General features: G+C 42.1%; 1 protein-coding gene across 8 annotated transcripts in view; it reads right to left on the bottom strand.

The window, feature by feature from the left end:
* SIPA1L2 (signal induced proliferation associated 1 like 2) overlaps positions 1 to 24,406 on the bottom strand; it is a 241,747-nt gene that overhangs the window by 130,286 nt on the left and 87,055 nt on the right. For all 8 annotated transcript variants that reach the window (XM_053605857.1, XM_053605858.1, XM_053605856.1 and 5 more), the window contains exon 2: positions 7,237 to 8,983. In XM_053605857.1, the coding sequence (XP_053461832.1) occupies positions 7,237 to 8,716 (1,480 nt within the window). In that variant the 5' untranslated portion in view covers positions 8,717 to 8,983. The remainder of the gene's footprint in view (positions 1 to 7,236; positions 8,984 to 24,406) is intronic.

A 24,406-nucleotide genomic window follows, 5' to 3' on the forward strand; every position in this document is an offset into this window, starting at 1 on the left:
GCCCTTTAAATGCTGTATCAGTGATGTGGACAACAGGTTCTTTTTAGAAAGAGAAGTCTCACACATTTATTTAAGACACCCTTCGTAGGGAGGGACATGTTGTAAGCTGTTATAAGGTACTGTTACAAGCCCTTATAGGAGAGACATGTATTATTACCCATTTTACAGATGATTAATTCAGGCACAAAGCAGTTCAAGGAATGGGCTGGGATGTGAAGCCGGGTATGCCCTCCACTTTAAGTGATGCCCACTTGCCTGCCACTCACAGACTTCAGTTCACCAAGAGGCGACCTCTAACCATAACTAAAACAGATGGGTACTTCTGCTTAATGAAAGAGATAATTCCCCAGCAACAAAATGGTAAGTTTGTATCAAGAGTAGTTAGTAGGTTAACAACTACCCACATTAGAGAAAAACAAACAAACTTAAGAAAGGGAGAGAGGGGCGGCGACTGTGGCTCAGTGAGTAGGGCGCCGGCGCCATATGCCAAGGGTGGCGGGTTCAAACCCAGCCCCGGCCAAACTGCAACAAAAAAATAGCCGGGCGTTGTGGCGGGCGCCTGTAGTCCCAGCTGCTCGGGAGGCTGAGGCAAGAGAATCGCGTAAGCCCAATAGTTAGAGGTTGCTGTGAGCCGTGTGACGCCACGGCACTCTACCCGAGGGCGGTACAGTGAGACTCTGTCTCTACAAAAAAAAAAAAAAGGGAGAGAGGAGGTCTGTTAAGTTCCCCCCTAACGGGTACAATGGAATGATACACAGCACTTCTTCTGGGTGAAGGACTCAACTAGACTGAGACTTTACCTACAAATGCAACAATGTAACCTAATCATATGCACCCTAGTATTAGTCCAAAATTTAAAAACAAAACTAAAGAGGAAAAAAAAGTAGTGAGAGGGCTATTCCACAAGTTCTGCAAGAATCTTTACTTGTTCATTTAGGACTTACATACAAGATGTCATCCTTCAGTTAAAATGCTAACAACAAAAACCAGCACTGGAGAAAAGGGAGAGGTACCTAAAGCTGAGTAAGAGCACTTACTGGAAACAGTGACGGCTGCTACTTATCAGAATCTTAGGGGAATTCAATAAAGTAACATAAAACTGTAAGTCTGGTATTTATAAGAACTGTTTACAAATTCTTCTTGCTTTAAAGAAATAAGACCCTTTAAATGCATAATTGTCAGCATTTATTTATAACTCACATTTTATAAAAATTTTAACTTATTTTAAAATTATTTTAGATTTATAGAAAAGTTGGCGACAAAGAGTTTCCTTATACCCTTCACTCAGTTTCCCAGTTGTCAATATCCTAAATTATTTGGTACATATGTTACGATTAATAAACCCACATCAGTAGATTATTAATATCTACACTTTATTCAGATAAATAATATCCATCATTACCTTAGTTTTGCACCCAATGTCCCTTTTCCGTCTGCGGATCCCATTGAGGACACCACATTACACCTAGCTGTCATGTCTCCTTTGGCTCTTCTGGTTCGGGACATTTTCCCAGACTGTCCTTGTTTTTGATGATCTGGACAGTTTTGAGTACTAGCCAGGGCTTTTGCAGAAATATCCCTCATTTGGAATTTGTCTAAAGTTTTCCCCTAATTGGACTGAGGGTTTGCAGAGGAGATTACAGAAGTGCCATTCATTTCCAAGGCACAAGCTACCCCCCACAGGACTCATGAGTACATTTTTGATACTGACCTCGATCATGTGGCGCAGGTAGTGTTTGCCAGACTTCTCCATCGTTAAGTGACATGTCTCCCCTTTCCATATACTATCTTTCAGAACTGAGTCACTAACAATAACCCTTACTCAAGTGGGGAGGAAGGGAGATTATGATACACTTTTATAGTGATAAGTTGCTCTTTCAAGTAAAGATTCCGATGAGTTATACTGCGTCTACAAAGCATTACCGTGCTCTGTATCAAGCTCGTTAGTTTTTCTTCCAAGCAGAGCAAACAGTCATTAATTCATCTGCCTAGATCATACCTGGCAAATATCTGGCATCTCCCAATGTGCCAAGGCAGATAACGATAAGATATTCGGTAACAGCTCAAAAAATGCAGATGCTGTTCTATACATAAAGATAGGAAAAGCTTTTCATCAAAAGCAAGTTCCGTATTAACAACAAAGGTAGGAAGGGGCTCGGCACCTGCAGCACGGTGGTTACGGCTCCAGCCACGTGCACCGAGGCTGGCAGGTTCAAGCCCGGCCCGGGCAGCTAAACATCTACGACAATTATAATAAGAAAATAGCCAGGTGTTGTGGCAGGCACCTGTAGTCCCAGCTACTTGGGAGTCTGAGGCAAGAAAATCACTTAAGCCCAAGAGTTGGAGGTTGTTGTGAGCTGTGATGCCACAGCGCTCTACCCAGGGCAACATAGTGAGACTATCTCAAAGAAAAGAAAAAAAAGCGTAGGAAGGCTCCATTTACACATTAACTTAACTTCATCAGAAAAAGCCTGCAAGAATGAAGACAAAATTGTTAATGGTGACTATCACTGATGGATTTGGGGTGACTATTTCTTACATCTCCACATGTTCTTAGTGGACACACGGTATAAACTGTCAATCTTACTGAGAATTTTCCCCTCTACATTCCAGGGACACACATTACCGTATCAGCAGGATAGTTCTAGTAAAACAATGTTCCCAAAGGCTCAGACAGTGCTTTAGTCACTCTTCAGTGCCCTCCTGAGTCCCCAAGGAGGCCCAGCTTCACTCACCCTTCGCTCTGGCTTTACCTTTCTCCCAAAATTACTCACTTCACTTCCCAGAATTATTCTGGCCTATGTGACATGGAATTGGACAGAGAACAGTTTTAGAGCTCCTGAGTAACCTGGGAGGTGCACAATTTCTTTAAAAAGTGAAAAATCTCATCACTATCTCTCAGCTCTGCTATGCAGTTTCAGCTCCAGCTGTGCAGGCAACAGCTCTATTGTTTGATGGCAGCTCCCAAACAGCATATGCCCATATGACTGATCTGTGGTCAGGTCAAGTACAATTAGAATCCCCATCCAAGGCACCCTTGCCATAGCCTGTTCACAAATGGAAAGCTTAGAGAAGAGGCAAACAGCACATTCACAATGAGGTCCACCAGAGAAACGGTGGTGCGAGTGGCACCCGTGTTTCCTCCTGGTCATCCCCAGTGAAAGGACCTTCCTGAACACTCACCAGGCTTGTTACCAACCTGCTGGTTTTTAGAAAAGCTGCTTTACTAAAAGCTACACATGGGTTTGCCTGGGCATGAAATACTGCTGTTTACTATGGTAAGTTAGCCCTGTGTAAATCCTTTCACAAAGTCACTAAACAGCCTTCAATGACCATGTGTCATAGGAATGCACCTCGGCACAAAGAGAAGTCATTTCACATTAACTGCCCAGTAAAAAGTAAACTATATCATTAACATCCTGTACTTTAAACATTTGTCAGCGATTAGGAGTCATTTAATTCTTTTGAAAATGAAGTTTCACACAGAACCCTGAAGCAGATAACAAAATAAAAGGCACTCTGAAGTGCCACAAGATTCCTGAAAGCCACTTTGCAAAGCGGAAAAAAGGAAAAAACACTTGAGAGAAGTGAAAAGAGAAAAGGGGAGAGAAAAAAGCTATCTGCAAAAACACCACATATCTTACCAGTCGTCCGCCCAGGGCCTGTTTTTAACGTAAGAATGCTCACACAATTTGTGACTTGCAAACAGAAGGGCTCCAGTAGTTGTGGTCAGTGGGTGTGGTCAGAATGGGAGGGGAGCAGGACCACTCCAGAGGAGGCCCTCACCTCACTGTACCCTTCCACTCAGGAATTCGGCTGGGGCCTCTGCGTTTGGTCCTTCATGGACCAAAGGGACCAGCAGAAGCAGCAGCAGCTGCTACTGTCGCCAATTACACTTTCAGGTCACACTGGGCCACAAGGGGATAGCTGACCGTACAAGGCAGGGCACAGTTCACAGCTGCCCTGGAGAGAGCAGAGCAGAGCAGGGCAGCCGGGGCTCAGCCTCACTCTCCTCCTTCCTCTGGCCCAGAATCACAGAACATTGAAGATGAAGCCCCTGAAGGGACTGCTGCCCCACTCCCTTGTCCTTCAGGCTTGCAAAGCACAATAATGAGCATAATGATGTTTCCGTCAAGGATGGAGTGCAATGACAGTAACACTGGTTCCACAGGATTAGAACAAAGCCATAAAAAGAACTCTGATGTATGCACTTGACTGCAGTTGAGTTAGACGAAATGACTGATATTCAGCAATGGTGTTGGAACATCTGGTGTTCCATGTGAAGAATATACGTAAATTAAAAAAATGTATATACCACTTAAGTTTGTGTAAGTACACGCTGTGATGTTCATACAATGACAAACTGCTTACTGACTCGTTTCTCAGACTGTATCCACATCCGTAAGGGACATAATCCAGTTTTCTGGCTAGTTCACAGATCCACAGCAGAGCTCAGAGAGTGAGCCCTAACAACTCTGAACTACCAAATGATGCATCTACCCCCACTCACCATACACTCACAGAGTACCTATACTGAGATTCTTCTTTGGAGCTTATTGCTTCATTTATTTTTATTTGTGTATCTATTTTTCAGACAGGGTGTCATTCTGTTGCTCAGGCTAGAGTGCAGTGGCATCATCATAGCTCACTGCAGCCTCCAACTCCTGGGTTCAAAGGATCCTCCTGCCTCAGCAGGAGGGACTACAGGTGTGTGCCACCATGACCAACTATTTTTAAAATTTTTTGTACAGATGAGGTTTCCCTATTGCCCAGGCTGGTCTTGAACTCCTGGGCTTACCTGGTCCTCCTGCCTCAGCCTCCAACACGCTAAGATTACAGGTGTGAGCCACCAGGCCAGTTCTATTTTTTATCTTACATTCAAACCTAACAAGTTTGATGTCATTTACAATGTCCTTAAAAATCCTAAGGAGAAAATCAAAAAAGATAAAGGATATAAATCACTTCCAGAGGAGTCTTTAAAATTATCAAAAAGTGACAGTTGAGAAATCAAGAGGAAAAACTACAAGAAGCAGTTAAGAAAACAAACAGAACGCAGCAACCTGACATCATCTCACAGAACAGATTTCGGGGACATTAATGAATCACTTGGTGGCAACCTTGGGCACAGAAAGTATCAGCTTTTCATTCCATATACACTTAAGACATGCAATAAAGTATGAATGAGATGCTGGCACTGAGTCTTGGCATAAATATGAACATACATACAACTTTTATGTTCTGATATTTTAGAGGATGAATCACAATTTACAAAACTCAGCTAGTCAGAATGACTAATTATCTGGGGATTTTAGGGCATAATAAACTAGGAGACTTTATTTTATTGTTAGTATTGGCAGCCATGGATTTATTAATGAAAACAACTTTAATTAGGAAACCTATTTCCCCAGGGTCTCCCTTTCCAAAAATAACACACTTCCGCCGAGATCAACCCTGAGCGGCATCCCTTGATGTGCTGCCCTGGAGTGAACAGTGCACCCCAGAAGCCAGAACTTTGTGGGGGGAGGAAGAGGAGACACAGCAGAGAACAAAGACCTGTTGACAAAATTATTTCAGGCCTGTTACATCATCAGCGCGAGGACAGAGCAACAACTCAAGTCTGTGACGGCAGCTGCAGTGAGAGTGTCTGTTCACTCAGCTTTACTGCATCAGGATGGTTGCTCTCACGGAGGTGTTGTCATAAGACTAGGATTATGGGATACCTGTTAAGTCTGACTTAACGTAAGAACAGAAGCGGGGAAATTATTAATTTAAGAATCACAATTTATCTGACAAATTCTCTTAAGTCTACAGTCCATGGGAAAAGTAATACAAAGGTTTCCTCCTGGCTGTAATGTTATAAGGGACAGAGTGGCATCCTGAGGTCCGAGTTACCTCCCCAACTCAGCCCTCCTCCAAAAATAAACAACTAGACTCAAAAATTACATGTAAACATTCTGAAGATAGAAACTAATACTAAAGAAATTAAAGGAACAGTCATCTCACAGTCCCCCACACTTAGGCAGAACAGTTTATTCACTAAAGGGCAGGAGGAAGTCTGGCTGGGCTCTCCTCTGCCTCTTCAGGGGCCCCATCAGGTTATTCCTAAGAGTGGGAAGAGGGGTGGCAGTGAAACTAAAGACAGGAAAAGAGAGCCCTGAGAAGGAAGCTGGGCTGTAAGGAAGGGGCACAGCAGGGAGTTGCCGAGAGCCACCTGAGTGTTCCTTTGGTATGTGTCACTGACACGTGTATGAAACCTGTTTCTTTGTAGGTCTCTAAAACAGAGTGGATTCTTGTGTCCCTGTGCTAATTAAGACACTTATTTAAAGGTTGAGGATTCACCTACATGACCTCTGAGGAATGTATCCTTCAAGTCTAAAGATATAAATAAAAGCAAAAATCTGGCTCGGCGCCTATAGCATAGTGATTATGCCACTAGCCACATACGCTGAGGGTGGCAGGTTGAAACCCGGCCCAGGCCTGCTAAACAACAATGACAACTGCAACAACAACAACAACAACAAAAAATAGCCGGGCGTTGTGATGGGTGCCTGTAGTCCCAGCTACATGGGAGGCTGAGGCAAAAGAATTGCTTAAGTCCAAGAGTTGGAGGTTGCTGTGAGCTGTGACGCTATAGCATTCTACCAAGGGTGACAAAGTGAGACTCTGTCTCAAAAAATAAAAAAAGGAAAAATCATTAATTTTACATAGAATAAAAGAATTTCTAATAATACCATAGGAGAATTATTTGTATCTTAACATTAATTTAAGCCCACTTCTGTGCAAGAAAACTAAATTTGCCTGTCATGCTAATTCATACTTTCTTTTAATAAAGATGTAACACATCCCACACACACCACAACACAGTAGAAGCAAACTACAAAAACGACTAGCGGGGAAACCGTAGAATTAGCCACTGTAAGCAGTCTAAGAGACTATTCAGAGAAATGGGACCGGGATAGAGTTAATCACAGGGGACTTTTTTTACAAAGGGTAAAATTTAAATCAAGACACGTAATGTTTGCAAATTGGCAGGGAGAAAAAAGAAAGGCATTGGACAGGTTACAAAAGAGCAAAGGCAAGAAATCAGGGATTCCTAAAAAGAAGAGATTAGTCTGGTAGCAATGGAGGGCCAGTGAGGGGTGAAGCCCAGCAATCCTCTGAGGAAGATGTTCCAACACAAAATAGAACCCTGGAGAAATCATCCCTGACATGCAAACCTCTAGGGCTCTTCCTTACCTTTTCCATAGAAGAATTTGCGATAATAGTAGGCCCCAAGGTCAATGTGTTCTATGATGTAGCGCTTCACTTTCTCCCTGTGAATGGGCTGGTTTTCCCTGGGCACTTCCAAGACGGAGACGCCTGCATTTGTGCAGTGAGAACTGAGAGACGATTCAAAGGAGCAGCTTTCCCCAGAACTGAAAGTGGATGAATTGGCCCGAGAGAGTGCAATCCGCCTGTCACCTTCCCCTCCAGTCTCATTCCTAAAGTAAGGACAGCTAAGGACAAGGTCATTACTTTTCCCATCACCTTCATCAGCATCCAGGTTCTCCTTGGAGTTGAGGTCCTCTTTGCTCCCCAAAGGGGACTCGCAGGTGCCCGTCTGGCCTGTGGGCATCTGGGTCTGGGATGCTGCAGAAGCTCCAGTGGTTATGTTCTTCCTTTTCCCCACACTAGCCCGTGTGGCCATGGCTTCATTGATATTAAACAAAATGCTCTGGACATCATAATGTGCAAAACATCGCTGACAATTCCAAGAGCGAACGCCCCTCTCAAGACGGCTCTCCTCCAAGTCAGACGTGAACTTGAAAGTTTCGTGCTCACTTTTAACAGTTCGAAGTTTTCTGAAGAGGGATGTTTCCACAGATTCTGATTTTAACCTCCGTTTGAAAGGCTTGTCCCTGTCTCTCCCCATCAGAAGGGCACTGTCCATGTAGTCCAGTCCTGAGATGCGGACAAACTCTCCCCTAGAAATCTGTGCTGCTGCGTGAAGGCTGGGAGAGACTGCAGGATCACAGGGGAAAAACTCAGGGAACCCAAAAGGGACCATTGCTTTGTGATCATAGTTCTCTACTCGGTACCCTCTGAGCATAGCAAAAAAGTTTTCACCAGATAGGCCCTGCCTGTCGATGGATGAGGTGCTTCCATACTCCCTGTGCAGGGCAGCCCCGGTGTTGGGGTTGACTGCATTTTGGTCTAAGACATCTTCAGCATCGATGTCACTGATGGTGACATCACTGTTGCTTCTCTGTCTTATGGGGTGAAGTCCTCTTTGAGGGGAATGAACAAAGATGTCTCCAATTGTATATTTTGCCTCCACAAAGTCCAGATCAAGCTGTTCCTCTTGCTGACCATCCCTCTGGTCATTCTGCCCATTCTGCAGGACAGATGTGACACTTTCGTAGCTGGTCTGAGACCGGCTTTCCCAGAGCATTTTGCAGGTCAGATCCTTGGAGCAGTCCTTCTTGGGAGGCCATTCAGACACCCTTGCTCTTACACCCATTTTAGGCACAGCTGGGGTACCATTAGCTGGACCACTACTACTCTCATTGGAACTTGAGCCATTTAAAGAAGTAGCAGGTCCCATGTTGCCATTAATGGCTTTAAATTTTCGAGTAAAATAATCATCTGACTGCATGATTCTGGGAGAATCCTTGAACTTGGAAGAGGTTCTGCCAAGCTTGTGCTTCTCTTCTTGTGACTGCCTTGGGTCACTCATGACTACCAAGGCAAGAAGCTCCAAGTCTCATCGGGAAGACTGGTGTAATTCTAATTACATTGTTATTTATAGCAGTCTGATAAATGCAGATATATAGGCTTTTTCTATAATAGTAGTCTTCCTTTTTTTAACCAAAAGCAAACAACATCTTCAGAATACAGTTTCTCCAAAACCAACTTGCTTCTCCATCACTGTAATAATTTTGCACACCTCTGGTTCTTTTCAAAAGCACTCCTCAAGACATCCGGTCATGGGTATTTCCTTCACCTGAATTAAAAGATAGGAAATAGCCATTAGCAATTAATAGAGTTCAAGTTCAATACATGCTACAGTACAGGTTCTTATCTGTCCTTCTCTCATGCTTCTGTCCTTGAAATTTCATATACCCACAGCTTTGCTGATGCATCTCCTTCTCTCTGGAACACCTGTTTTCTCTCTCTTTGGGGTTAGGTAGAATTCATACCACACAATCAAGCATTAAGTCTCTGAGAAACCTTCACAGAATGCCTCCCATCCACACCCACATCTGAGCAAAGAGTGCTTCCTCTGTGACCCCACAGCACCTGCATTTATAGCCAACAGCACAATTTTCCTTATCTCTAATTGCTGTTTGCTGACTAGCTGACTCCACACCCAGAATCATGCCTTTCAGCTGTGTACCAACATTAACCATTAACGTAGCCTGGCTTAAACTAGGTAATCACGCAGCATTCCCATGAATAAATTAGCTATAAGAGTAGCACAATAGTCACGCATGTAATATATTATTTTACTTTCTTTCAAATAGTTATGATTCAAAATGTCCTACAACAAAAGGGTCAATACCAGACGTTAGCAAGTGAGTTTTCATAATGATCATCTATAATCAAATTAGAGCTCACAGAGCTCCTCCTTAAAGTGGGAAGACGTCTTCAAGGATCTGGTATGTTATACCACAAATACACTTTTTTTTTTTTTTAGACTGATACTCACTAGGGTTGCCCTCGGAAGAATGCCGTGGCATCACAGCTCACAGCAACCTCAAACTCTTGGGCTTAAGCAATTCTCTTGCCTCAGCCTCCCAATTAGCCCAAATATGTTTCCAGTAGAAAGATTAGTAGGTAAGAAGTTGTCACTTTTTCAGTTTCCAGGAATGGATTTGATAAGAGCCTGATTATGTAGAAAATAACTATAATTCAGTCATCCTTGATCCTTTTAAACATAATAATCCTAAGTGAAACAGGTATGATGTAGCCATTTATCTTACTGTTCTGAGAACCATGGGATAGTATGTTTGTTCTGTGAATGGAAGTAGCTGACTGATCATTTTCCCCTTGTTTACCACATCCTAAAATATCCTATTTCTTCAATTATGTAACAGCTCTAGGAACAGGCAGCATGTTGTCATGCCCAGACTGATTTTTTTTTTCTAGTGGAGTGGGGTGGACAACTGCCATCATAAGTAAATTAGCAGCTATTCCAAGAGATCAACCACTATCCTGCTCACCTCAAGTCTTTAGGAGCCCATTGCCAAGGGTTCTTATGCTGTTTAGGTAGTTGAGGTTTTAACATTTTTTTCAAATGAATTGCAGTTACTTCTTGTGCTTTAGTGAAGGGTGAAGAAAACTGGCTATATTATATCTTTATTATCATTATAATTTTCAGAAGAGGTACAGATGTTCTGTCATTCTTATGGCAATGAATAACAATAATCTGTCGTGAGTTGGGAAAATACATAATCCCAAAGTTAAAGAGTTGATTAGATCACGTTTCTGCTAGTGCATGGACACATTTTGGTGTTTTACATTTCTGAGCGCCTTTATTTTACCCTGCACACAAGTTGCTTGTGGCATAATGAACTAGAAAGCTATACTCTTGATACTTCGGTACATAACCATTTGCTAACTAAAAATGATATAACTAATATATATATATACACATATATATGAAATGTAAAGAACCACATAAACTATTGCTTTGAAACTCTTTTATCTTCCTGTTTATAAGATCAAATAAAACATTAAACATTAAAACATTAGGACACACCCTAGGCCCTTCCTTTTCCATGTTATGGCACACACCGCAGTACACAAGTTGTACAGCAGATTGGAGTCAAAGCAGGAAAAGATCAGAGGCACAGTCTGCAAACTGACCACACGTGGCCCAACCCACCACCCCGAGCTGAGTAAGCCACACCTAGGACCTGTTCATCACGCTCCATGGGAAAGGTCTTAAGGTTATGCCACCTACTAATAGATGTATAAAACACCCTAGAGAAACTATGAAATATTAAAAATAGACTAACAAGGACAAACAAATATTAAATAATTAGCTCTGGAAAAGCTGACTATTAACACTATCGGAATTTATTATGCTCATACTTTTACTTGAAAATCTATCTTGTGAGCTTTCACGTTCCTCTACATTTGTTAAGTTTCTCATTGTTTTTATACATTTGTTAAGTTTCTCACTGTTTAACAGACAATATTAAAAATAAAAATGTTTATTTCATTGATACCCTAAATAAATGGAAGACAAATATATAGTCCAAAAATAAGGATTACTTTTAAATATAAATATATGCAATTAAAATAAATTTATACCGAATTTTATTAGGTTTGTTATAAAGGATCTAAACTATATGAAACACAGAGCATGAAACTCTTCCCTAAAGGTATCTGAAAATATTCTTTTAGTTATGATTTTTAAAGATTTTTTTGTGATAAGTAAATTAGCTCTAGTGGACAGCTGCTAATTTTTCAGCCTAGGATCTGTTCTTTCTTCTGATAATGCTATTCTGAATTCCCTTGGGGAAACCATTTGTGTGGATTTAACTCCACCCCTAACATGTGACCTGACTTTTACCAATTATGAGGGCCTCATCCCCTGGCCACTGAGACTGGTTCCGGCATGCACCCCAGATCCCACCTCTTTACACCTCCCCCTCCAAGACTTTGCTCCACTGCAGCCTGGTGAAGTCCTCGGTGTGGCCTATTAATCTCTCTCCCTGCCACTCGCTCATGTTCTGTACTGTGCCCCCGTCCTGGGCCTTTGTCAGAGTTGCTCCATCTAACTGGGGCATCGACTGCCTGCCCTGAGCTGACAGCCACTCACCGTCATCACTGCCCTCCCCGACTAGGTGACCCACAGTGTCGTCTTCCCAAGACCCATTCTATATGCCTCACATGCCTTCCTCTCTGTGTGTGCCTCCCCTACTAGAAAGCTCTGTGACTCCAAGACCGCATCTGTAGAGCCTAGCACAGTGGCTAGTATGTGACAGATGTCCCATAAATATTAAAAAATTAGTAAATTACTAAACAAATACCTTAGGCAGTAACCCCTGGTAACATATTTAAATAGAAAGCTCCTGCGGTTACAGAATGTACTGTAACCATGTAAGCTTAATTTAATATGACTTTGCAGAAAACTGGTCATTTAAAGTCAGATTAACTATGCAGGACACTATTTTCCCAAGGGCATTTACCCAAATCTTATAATAGGTGAACATAAAATTCAACAACTATTCCACTCTGAAAAGAAAGCTTCCCACCCCGATTTCTGTACCAGCCAGATGAGGTGATTACAGATGTGTCCTCCAATTGTATACAAGGAAAAAAATGCCATACTTCATCTTCTAAGAGTCTCACCATCTTCCTCTACTAGGCCAAAGGCTCATCCCCCAAACAGGATAATAAGGAGACCTAGAGGGCCAACGCTGCCTCCAGTCTCTGCCCCTTCTGAGCTGGGCGAAGCAGCAGACTGAGCAGTGCTCCATTTCTTCAGGGGGCCTGCTGCCGGCTTGCTGAGCCTCTGGAGCCAAGCCTGTGAATGGTACCACTCCAAACAGGAGAACCCATGGAAAATGCCAATCAAGAGGATTTAGTCGCGGCACACCTGGGCTTCCTGACCACGTGAGACACACGGAAAATACACAATCAATCAAGAGGAATCGGTCACAGCGCACCTGGGCTTCCTGACCACGTGAGACACACGGAAAATGCACAATCAATCAAGAGGATCTGGTCACAGCGCACCTGGGCTTCCTGACCACATGAGACACACGGAAAATGCACAATCAATCAAGAGGATTCGGTCACAGCGCACCTGGGCTTCCTGACCACGTGAGACACACGGAAAATGCACAATCAATCAAGAGGATTCGGTCACAGCACACCTGGGCTTCCTGACCACGTGAGACACACGGAAAATGCACAATCAAGAGGATCTGGTCACAGCACACCTGGGCTTCCTGACCACATGAGACACACAGAAAATGCACAATCAATCAAGAGGATCTGGTCACAGCGCACCTGGGCTTCCTGACCACGTGAGACACACGGAAAATGTACAATCAAGAGGATTCGGTCACAGCGCACCTGGGCTTCCTGACCACGTGAGACACATGGAAAATGCACAATCAATCAAGAGGATTCGGTCACAGCGCACCTGGGCTTCCTGACCACATGAGACACACGGAAAATGCACAATCAAGAGGATCTGATGACAGAGCACCTGGGCTTCCTGACCACGTGAGACATGAAGTTACAGGAAGCACAGAGCCCTCACACATCTCCTTTTTCATGAACAGCTGGCTGTAAGTCTGCCCTGTCCTCTGTGATTTTACATTGTCTCGTCCTTCTAGCAGATTGTAGAAAGGGGTTATTATGGTTTTAGATGGCAAATGCCAAGTTCTCAAACAAAAGAGCAAAAGTGATATTTAATGAAATATTAAGACAGTGTAGAACAAAATGGATCCCCATTGTACATGCGAATGGTAGAGTCACCCTTACCACTTGGCTTCTTTCTGCCTTATTCTAACTATGAATATAAAGGTACTATTTTCCTAACTGAACTCACACTTCTAGGTTGATGTGGCTAAATAAATAAATGTCAAGGAAAATGCAAGAGAATTATCCCTTCCCTAGGACTTTATATAATAAATATTATTTATAAATATATATTATTACACATATTATTAATATATCTATTGAATATAAGTTAATATGTTAATATTGAGACCTATGACCTTACCAGAAACATGAATATCCTCTTTTCTAGGTAATGTTCTAAACTTGCTTTCTAATCTGAGAGTTTACGTTAGAATGATCACTAATGAAAATGGATCTCTACAGTTTTCTTTCCCTGCTTTCAGCTAATTTTTAATGTCAAGGGCACTGCTCCTCTCCTTTAGTGCCCAATTATCGTTGGATTTCATCAAATTCTGTGGCTTTTGCTCCCCAGTAAAAATAAAAAACTGTCACCTGCACTCTGTGAGCCCTTTAAAAAAACACATGGAAACTCATGAACTCACAGGTAGGGGGGCGCCCCCAAGTGAGAAATGGCTGGGGAATGTAGCAACTGACTACTTAAGCAGAAATTAGAGAATTTTAGAGCCTGAAAGAATAATCTATTCTCATGCTAACGGTCTTGGTAATAATTTTTAAAGGACAGAACAGACATGGAGAACATGTGATACTTTAGCTTAATTGTCTTTAAATAGAATGTTTTTCAAAGTTTTCCATGAGACATCAGTGAGTCTTTAAAAGTGTTGTAGTTATAATTGAGCCACTTATCAGGACTGCAGCTGTAGCAAATGGATTGAAGAACCACCAAATGTATGTATTATGAGCCCCATTCAAGGGGAAAAATGGTTAAAATTATATAGCAGATCTATAATACAAGCATAACTATAGTAAAATGCTTATTTTTCTGACCAGTATTTCATCAGCTCTAATACTAACATGTATAATTGGGCAGGGAATAAAAAGAGGGATAAACTGACCACACTTTTACCCTCTCTCTGTGGCCAGGAAGACCATCAAAGAGTTGAGATGTTGCTCAGACTTTAGGTCTGATATCCTGAAATGCATTTACCAGAAAATAAGTCCAGGTACATCAGGAAAGTATTAAGTGAAGTTGTAACTAAGTATCTATACACAACCCATTAGCTCATATTCATACTATAGGAAGCTACTAAAGCCAAGGGTATGAGACAATTTCATAAATAGTCTTTTATTAAATAATAATGGTTATAAATTGATATGGAAGTTCAATAATATTTTTGACTAGTAAGTTTTTGATATGTATGGTAATTAAAATTAGTTCTTAGAAATTTATCTTGACTTAAACATCAAGACGGTACCAAAGATAAAATATTTTTAGACAAGAGAACTTTTTAACAGCAGCATCCTCCTGTTTGGGGTTTTATCACCTATAATTTGTGGAGGAGAATAAAATATATTCTTAGTGGAAAGCTCAGACTGGTGTCCGACTCTAACATTTCCTGCACTGCATGCACATGCTCTGGGGCGGGTCTCCTGAGTGACACCCCCAGATAAGTAGATCTCCTTGGTGTGACTACGGTCTCTCGTCAGAATAAAGCAGGAGTTCAGGAAAGGGCACCTGAAAAATTCTGTCTCCACAAGAACCCCGTATCTACTTCATAATGATTCTTCATGGTGAAGAAAATAACTCTAACCTGAGGTTTGCTGGATGCATCTCTCAGGTAGCTGTAAGTGAAGCAGCTTGGTGACTCCATCTCAGTGAGGTGCTGGTCCAGCACATTCACTGCTTCTGCCTCCAGCCCCAAGAGACAGGCACATAGGTTGGCTGTCACAGTCAACTATATGCATCCATCTAAACCAGCAGTCCTCAACCTGTGGGTCGTGACCCCTTTGTCACAAAGAAAATACAATGTGGCATTAGGAAGGTTGAGAACCACTGGAAACAGACATGACTGCAAGCCCAAGTGCCCCGAAGCACTGAGGCCACACATTCTCCTAACACGTGCACAGAACTCCATTGTTCTCTTTTCTCTCTTTTGGTTTCCTGGCTGGCTCTTCCTCCTCTAGTCTTTAAATGCTCACGCTCTTCAGGGCTTATCCTCGTCTGCCTTCTGGTTTAGTTCTACATGTTTCATCATGCAATCCCGGTAGTTTCATATGCCATGTCTATGCTGATGACTCATGAATCTTTAAACCACCAGCTCAAAAGCATCTCACAGCCAACATTTCTAGGTGGTGCTATGATAGTGTATGTCCTCCTATACACCTCCCCCTCTGCCCAGCTCAGGGACACGACCACCCATCACCCAGCATTCCCCCTGCCGTCCTTTCACAACCCACATCTGATTCTGATCATTTTACCTTCTAAACGCTCTTCGAATCCACACTCATCCCTCTTCTTCAACTGCTACTGCCATATATACAAACACTATCATAGTTTTGCTAGATTATGATGAAATCCTTCCACAGTTCTCCATTTCCCTCGGGGTGGGCGGGGGAGGAGCAACCTGTTTATTTCAAGGCAGCCTGGGCCACTCGTGATTTGGTGCGCCAGTACCTGCCTGGCCCCCTGCCAACTTCCAAATTTCCACCCACTACACTCACACATGCTGGCTTTCATTTCCTGTCCAAGGGCTCTGTGCTGGTGCTCCCCCTGCCCAAATCCTCTTCCAGACACTCTTGCCCCCTATTTTGCTAAAAGGTGTTATCAACCACATCTACCTCTCAGCTCACATCTCTTATCTTCCAGAAGCCTTCTCAAATCTTAGGGTTGGCTCTAAGTGAAGGATCTTACAGTATCCTGAGGCCTTTTTCTTACCACAGGTTACACCACACTGTTTTATACCAGTTTACTTACTTGTCATGATCCTCCTTTACCTTATTATTATTTTTTTTTTTTTTGGTTGCAGTTTGGCCAGGTTCGAGCCCACCACCCTTGGGATATAAGGGTGGCGCCCTACTCCCTGAGCCACAGGCGCCACCCTCATTATCCTTCTTTAAACTATAAGTACTATGAAGGCACAGACTGGTCTTTGCATATGGACATTCAGCAAACATCCAGCTCTATCAAATGCTGCCTAAGACTGGCAAAACACATATCCTGAGACTCAGTTTCTTATCCATAAAATAGGATTCATTATATCTATTAAAGATCCAATGAGCTTTAAAGTTCAAGATGTTATAATTGAAAAAATTAATGAGTATTTATTGATAAATAAATTGTTTTGAACAAATGAATAAGATCTATCACTATTCCAAAGGAGCACAGTAAAGGGAAAGCAAAGGAGCAAATGTTCACAAAATATGAGATGGTTCATGACTGATTTGTGTGTAAAGAATTAGAGAAACTCGGGCAGTGCCTGTGGCTCAAAGGAGTAGGATGCTGGCCCCATATGCTGGAGATGATGGTTTCAAACCCAGCCCTGGCCAAAAAAAAGGAATTAGAGAAACACGAAGCAGGCTGATAACCCAGGAGGCAAACAGCTTATAGAAGGTAAAGGAATCGCCCCAAACATCTCCATGTACTCAGGATTTATTCCCTTCCCAACTACAACTTCTATTTAAAATTATTTTAAAGATTTTATGTTGTATTGGAAAGAGATAATTATGGGGTTTTTAACTTCCTGTGTGTCAGTAAAATACAGGGTCCACCTCCTGGTAGTCAACCGCTATCCTATCCATCTATTTGTTTGTCAAAAATAGAGCCACTTTGGCTCTTTGTTTATAGAGCCAAAGACAATTTATAAATTGTCTTTATAAATGAAGACAATTTTGATCATGGAATTTTTTGAAGACAGAAAAACAACTGGGAGTATTGACTGCTTCCCATTAATTTTTTTTTTTTTTAGACAGAGCTTCAAGCTGTCACCCTGGGTAGAGTGCTGTGGCATCATAGCTCACAGTGACCTCCAACTCCTGGGTTCAAGTGATTCTTCTTCCTCCACCTCCCAAATAGCTGGAACTAGGACTATAGGACTAGCTGGAACTAGGACTACAGGCACCCACCACAATGCCCGGCTATTTTTTTTTTTTTTTGTCACAGCCATCATAGTAGTTTGGCAGGCCGGGGCTGGATTCAAACCTGCCAGCTCAGGTGTATGTGGCTGGCGCCTTAGCTGCTTGAGCCACAGGCGCCAAGCCTATTCCCATTAAATTTTTTAAGTCAGAAAGAGATAAAAGAGATAGCTCTCACCTCCTTCCCTCAGGAGGTTATTAGCTAATACACCTTTTCAGCAATATGGCCCTTGACTTACAGATGGTTCTGTGGGCAATCAGTCGTCCTAATTAACAATTTAAGCTGATGCATTTGTGTCTGCAGAAAACACAGCAAAAGAAGAAAAGAATTTCTATTTAATGCCAACCAATGTAGACTGTAGCTATTTTTTCCATTTAAGAAATCATAGGAAATAATAGGTTCTATTCTTTAAATGAAAATTTAGTGACACTGGGCAACAAAGAAGGGAACCTAAGCATTTTATAATAAAAATTGGGCAGGCTGTAGCCTTAAAAAATACCAAGAAAGATCCTTCCTGTTTTATACTCCAAAGAGAAGTTCACCTCTCTCTCTTCTCACTAATATTATTTTCCACTGAATCACAGTAGAAACTCTTGCAAAGGGTTGATATCATGATGCTCAGCAAAACTAAAATCAATCAAAACTATTGAAAACTGAACAGTACAAAGCAGCCAGCTTCACTGTACCCTTTGTTAAAATGCACAAGTAAACTACAGAGCCACCAAATCTGAAGATGTTTCCTTTCAATTTAGCATAAAAGACATGAAAAGAAAACCCTGTCAACCCGTACAATAGTGTGGAATTTGATTTTTTTAAATAGTAATTTCAGCAGCAAATACACAACAAACTCCATATTCCCACACCCTGAAAGCCATCTTTGCACTATTTTCATGTTTGTTTGACTTATAAGATACTGAGTTTTGTTGAAAGCGCTATGCCATTTATTATCTGGCACAAAAAAAACTCTTGTCACTTCAGTAAATAAATGCATTCAGTCTGTTAGGAGCTGTACTGGCTGCCGAGGGTGGGAGAAGAATGAAAGATGAAGGAGAGAGCATCCTCGTCCTTAGGAAGCTTAGCTGGGTAAGACAGTCACAGAAGACATCAGGTTAAAAGAATACGACACTACACTGACCCAGCCAAGGGACACACATTATCTCCACGGGTGCCACACACACACACGCTGCATGCCAGTGAGGGGCTGAGGGACGTGTACCCCACACACTGCGGATGGAGGCAACTGACACCTCTCTCTGAACACAGGTCGGGTAATATATATATAAGCACTATAAAACTGTTCACATCTTTTGGTTCAGTAGTCTACAACTGAAAAATCTACCTAAGAAAATAAGAGACAGAAAAGGATATTCAACCAAAACAATGAAAATGAAAATCTCAAACAGTTTCCACAGCCTGTAGCCAGAGGTAAACATGTTCTATCTACATGATGGAATATAACACAGCCCCATAGTTTTTAGAAAATATGCATGAGCTTGAGGATTTATAGTATAATATAATGTGTAAATAGCCATATATAAAACTTTACATAAAACATGAAATAAAGTATGTTAAAAATCTATACACATGAAAATACTAAAAAGAAACATCCCATTTTATGGTAGCGATTAGCTATTCCAAGTAGCCACATGCATACTTTCTGCTTTCTTCCTTGTATTTTTCTAAAATGCCCAAAATGCATAACTATATCATTAATTCATATACATACACACAAATAAACAGTGAATGTTTAAATTACACAGAGCATATTACACACATTGCATAAAATTAGAGCACTGTTGGCTTCCGCTCCTCCTTTTAAAGTCCCACAGTGAAAGAGTTAAAGATAAGAATGGATATTAACGTTGAATGAACAATACTTATTGCTAATTAATTTTAAAAGTATATATTTTTCATGGAAGTTATTTACAAAAATGTTGCCCTCATTCCCACAACGTGGCAATTACTTTGGTTGGGATGATTGCATCTTACACTCAGACACGCTTCCGTGTGCCTTACGCCTTGTATAACGCTTGGTACCGTGCAAGGCTGGCAGTGCAGAAGAGGGCACCGAGGACTGAGAATTAATTACTTTGTTGTCCTAGCTCTGGGGACATTATTAACCTGGGACACTCAGCAATCTACTTACTTCCGTTTCGTCTGTGCAGTGGGGATATCGTCTGTTCAGCGTACTCAGGTGCCGTGGGCCCAGCAAGAACACACATCAGCACTCATGCAAAATGTGTCTGCTAGTCCCTTGACAGCAGCAAAAGGAAACCTGAGTCTGAGGGTTAAGCCGCCCACCCAGATGCATCTGTAGTCCTAGCCATGTCCTTTCCATCCCATCAAGGAATGACTCTTGTGTTCATTTTAAAACTGTGGAATCACAAGCCCAGGGAGCAAGGAGAATCAGAAGTAAAACAGATCAAGCTGCTAGCAAAACTGTAACAGAGAAAATGAATGTTATGTAAAAAGTCGCCACTAAATTTCAGACTGAGGAGTGCCCCCTGTAGTGCCAACAAAGCCAGCTGAACTGGACTCCACCACAGGAGAAAGCAGATCCGGGCTCCCCAGACGCGTGCCCGCCATCCTACCAGGGACCCGGCAGCACCCCAGTCTAACTGCCAAAAGCATGCAGAACAGTGTGTGCATTTCCTACTTCAGCCCCTAACCTGCTGCTAGGGACCTCTTCCAATTCCAGAATCTACATACAGTGCTCTAACACATACCCTGCCCTGACCAGCAATCCTAAAGTTACACTGATCTTTCAAAGATGGGCAAGGATAGAAGTTACTCCTCTGACACTGTCACCTCCCTGTTATCCAAGCACGAGAGACCATGGCTGTGGATTTTAACCCCCTTCTGGCCCTCTTTCCCCACATCAGAAGACTCCTTACGCCCAAGGAGTCTTTTCCTCCCAGACCACTGTGAGGCCAGGGAGTCTTCTCTGAGGGGGACTCCCCAAAGCTTCCTGTGCTCCACCACCCCAGTCTTCCTGGGGGCCTGACAAAATGCAAATGAAGTATCAGAGAGTCAGCCGGAATGTTACTGACATAATAAAACAAATTAGCTTCACAGAAGGGCAGGCCTGCAAATAAACCAATGACCTGCTTAGTATGTGAAGAAAGTATTAAAAATACTGGATTTACTGTGTGAGTCCAAACTCTATGTCCCTCTGTGGCAATAAACATGTCCTAAAAGAAAACAGAAAACTTTGGGGCATGGCTTCTGAAGTCAACTAAATTAAGAATTACAAATGAGGACAGATGCGGAAGAGACCTTATACTTTTTAATTATCTGACTTCACTTGTAACTGTTCTTGCCCTGTTTAAGCCTAGCCCATTCAATCCTCCAGAAAACAGTTTCCTGGAAACTCAAACCCAAGAGTCAAGTAAGAATTAATCCTTAGGGAATTTTTTCCCATAAGGCACTTTAATAAGCCATTTGCTTCCAGAGGGATATACGATTTCCATTCCCTAGTCAAAGGGAGCAAATTCCAGTGCGCTGAGGTGGAAACTCCTCCTAAACATACTTTATCTGGACATTCTAAAGTATGAACTGAATGCTAAATGTGAAAAGGAAACTTAATCCACTTTTAATTACAGAAACACACTAATTAACTTGTCTTGATTATTTTTTAAGGAGTGCCTAGTATCAAAGATCTTTACCTGAATTTAAAAAGAAGTAAAAGAATGACCACTTAATATAATATATAATATTTTATTAAAATAACAGGAACACTAATAACCCCATTTTTTAATGAAAACTTGCTGTCATGGGAAATCACTACTTTCTTTGCATTTCTAAGTTAATAAATTAGATGTTGAAACTGTACTAAGGATGACTCTCTGTGAGACAGACACAGAGTCATCAGCGAAAACTCTTTTCACGTTAGCAGCGAGCAGAGTGCACGTCTCCCCTTAGCTTTCTGAAAAACATGGGGAGACCCAAATAACTGCTTTAATAACATAACACTTGTTATCAAATGGTAATGGATTACATTACGGAGTGATTCACCATTCTCAAAACCCTGTTTCCTAGAAAAAACCCTGAAAGACAAGAGGGAGACTGTTCTCCCCATTTATTTAAACAAACAAGGGAAAAAACCTCCAGGCAGTGAAGCAGTAAGTAATTTGCCTACAATCAAATGACCGTGACTCCAGAGAACCAGAACTGAAACCCAAGTTGCTTCATTCTTTCTACTGTCACTTACAAAGTTCTCAAATTAATACATGGCCTTTAAGAATTAGAAATTAAAACACTGACTAAAGAATTTTGTCGGTTTTTTTTTTTTTTTTTTTTTTTTTGAGACAGAGTCTCTAGCTGTCGCCCTGGGTAGAGTGCTGTGGTTGTCACAGCTCACAGCAACCTCCAACTCTTGGGCTTAAGTGATTCTCATGCCTCCGCCTCCCACTAAAGTACTTTTTTTAAATTTCTGATTTCATTCATCATAGTTTGAAGAGTTTTTCTTTAAAAAAAAAAAAAAAACCTAAAACAAAAATTACTCTGTCCAATGGAACCCAAATTTGCTAACTTCAGGTGACTCTGCTGCTCCTCCTTCCTGTGGAAGGCACCGCTCCTCCCCTCTCTGCACCAGACTGAGGGCAGATTCCCACACAGGCCTGGAGGGGGCGGCAGCTGCTCCAGCCCGGCTTCACCAGAGGCTCCTGCGCAGGCCTAGCTCACAGTCAAGCGGCACTTTGTTCCCAGCTGGCTGCTACTAGTTACCCTAATATCCCAAGGGAGTCTCATGTGTAGAGCAGAACAACTGGATGTGATCCTGGCCACAATACCACCAAATAACATCAAAGCTTCACACCACCCCCAACAATCACGCTTTACTGATCCTTTTTGGTTTCACCTCAAAGCAGCAGTCTTGCTTCTCTTGGGCAGAGAGCCCTGTCTAGTGTTTTCAGTGTCAATCACCTACTTCACAATCATAACGTTAGATCTTAAGGGAGATAATCTATTCTCACACCCCCATTTAAAAACCTAGAAGTTAAACGACTTGTCCAAGCTCATACCACTAGTGAGGAAGAAAGCTGACTTCCTACTGGGGTTCCAAAAAGCTATGTGGTACTAATGAAAATGACCCATGTTGGTACAGACAGGTCTTGGTCAGACTGAGGACACTCGACTGCCTGACTTGCCCACCGCTATGCTTCTGCTTATATAGGTCCCCTTGCTTGAAATGTCTTTCTTCTTCATTAAAAGTGGCAAATCTATGCATTCAAATCTTTGACTCTTCTCCCCTCCAAACTTCTGTTTACCCTGAAACTTTACCTTCAAAGCACTGTGTTCCTTTATTCTATCATAGTCTGTATCAGATTCGTCCATCAACAACAACGCATCTACCAATCTACCTACTAAGTGTCAAGCTTGGCCCAGAAGGAGGGAAGACATGGCCCTTGGCTTGGGGGAGGCCAATAAAAGCTTCCAGGCAAAGCACATTTGATGAGCACAGGCTCAAAGAATGCCCACTAAAGATTTCCAGCTGTCATTCTTGGGTCATACTAACTAAAACAACATCCAGAGTTGTGCACCTTCCCATCCATAGTGTACTTGCTAAGAGTAAAAATGCATACATTGCAAAACTGGACACTAGCTAGGATACTACAATAGGACTGCAATTACAACATCACAATTTCCTTCTCTCTTTCCTCAGCTAAGAGTTAGGAGCTGCAAATTTTATTTCTTGTGTGTGGGGAGAACTTGTCAACTGTGGCTGACAGAAGAGAAAGCAAGCCATAGAGTTCCCATTATATTCGTGAGCATGGCCCTGCTGACTCCAAGGTGATGTGTCATCAGCACCTGAAGCCTCATTTCACCATCAACACCACAGTTTGGGAGAGAAGTGGCAGTTCCCAGACTTCAGACTGAGCCATCGCTGGTGATTAAAGCAGAACTCTTCTGACCCTTGTCTCTAAAGGGGAACCAACCTGTTTCTCCTGTATTCTTTCCTGTATAACCAGGACTCGTCATCTCTGAGAGCAGGAAGCCTTACCGTTTATTCTACTTGCATTTCAAGTCCCCTTCACATTTTAGCCAGAGTTTCTCCTTTAAGCATAGGCAGGCTTGAGTACTTCCATAAAGGTACAGTAAACTAGAAAGGTTTCTTAAGTATTCAGCACAAATTTCTAAGCAAAAAGGTAAATATCCTTTCTAAGTTAACACATCTGAGGTGAGTTTTGACCTGTGGTTCTCCAACCTGACTATGCATTTTCAAAATTACCTAACATTTTTATACCTTGCTTCTTAGGCTCTAGCTCCAGAGATTCTGGTTCAGAGGAAGTAACCCTGGAATCTAGAGCTTTTTAAAAGGTGATGCTCATGCACAACTAGGATTGGATGCAACTCTGAGGGTGAAACTCAACTCTGAACTAGGTTTCAATGCGACTCAGAGAGATGAAAATAAAGTTCATTGCACGATTCTTGAATCTTCCTATTTCCCCTTTCCAAGTACTGAACTATCGTCTCTCAGATTGAACAGCTGAATGTTGGGCAATTGATTGACTCACAATGTTCTTTAGTTTTTTTTAAAGAAAAGAAGTGAAATCTGAAGTTGAGAATGAAGGTAAGGCTACTGCAATGACCAGGCAAGACAGGGTGATGGGGGCTTGGACCAGGAGGCAGCAGTGGAGATGCTGAGAAGTGGGAGAAGTGAACTGGCAGAGAACAAGAAAGGCCAAGGACTGCTCCCGGATTTCTGCTGGAGTTAACTGGGAAGGTAAGCTGACCTTTATGAAGATGGAGAAGGCTGCAAGAGGATCAGGGGTTTGTGGTTCAATAGACATGTATGCAAAACGCTTAGACAGAAGGTCTGAGACACAGGAAGGACGTGATAAATACCAAGTTATTTTTGCTGCTGTTTTCATCATTCCAGCTCAAATCTTAAATCCTCCAGCTCACACTCAT

The sequence above is a fragment of the Nycticebus coucang genome, chromosome 10 (assembly GCF_027406575.1).
Source record: "Nycticebus coucang isolate mNycCou1 chromosome 10, mNycCou1.pri, whole genome shotgun sequence".
Classification (NCBI taxonomy): Eukaryota; Metazoa; Chordata; class Mammalia; order Primates; family Lorisidae; genus Nycticebus; species Nycticebus coucang.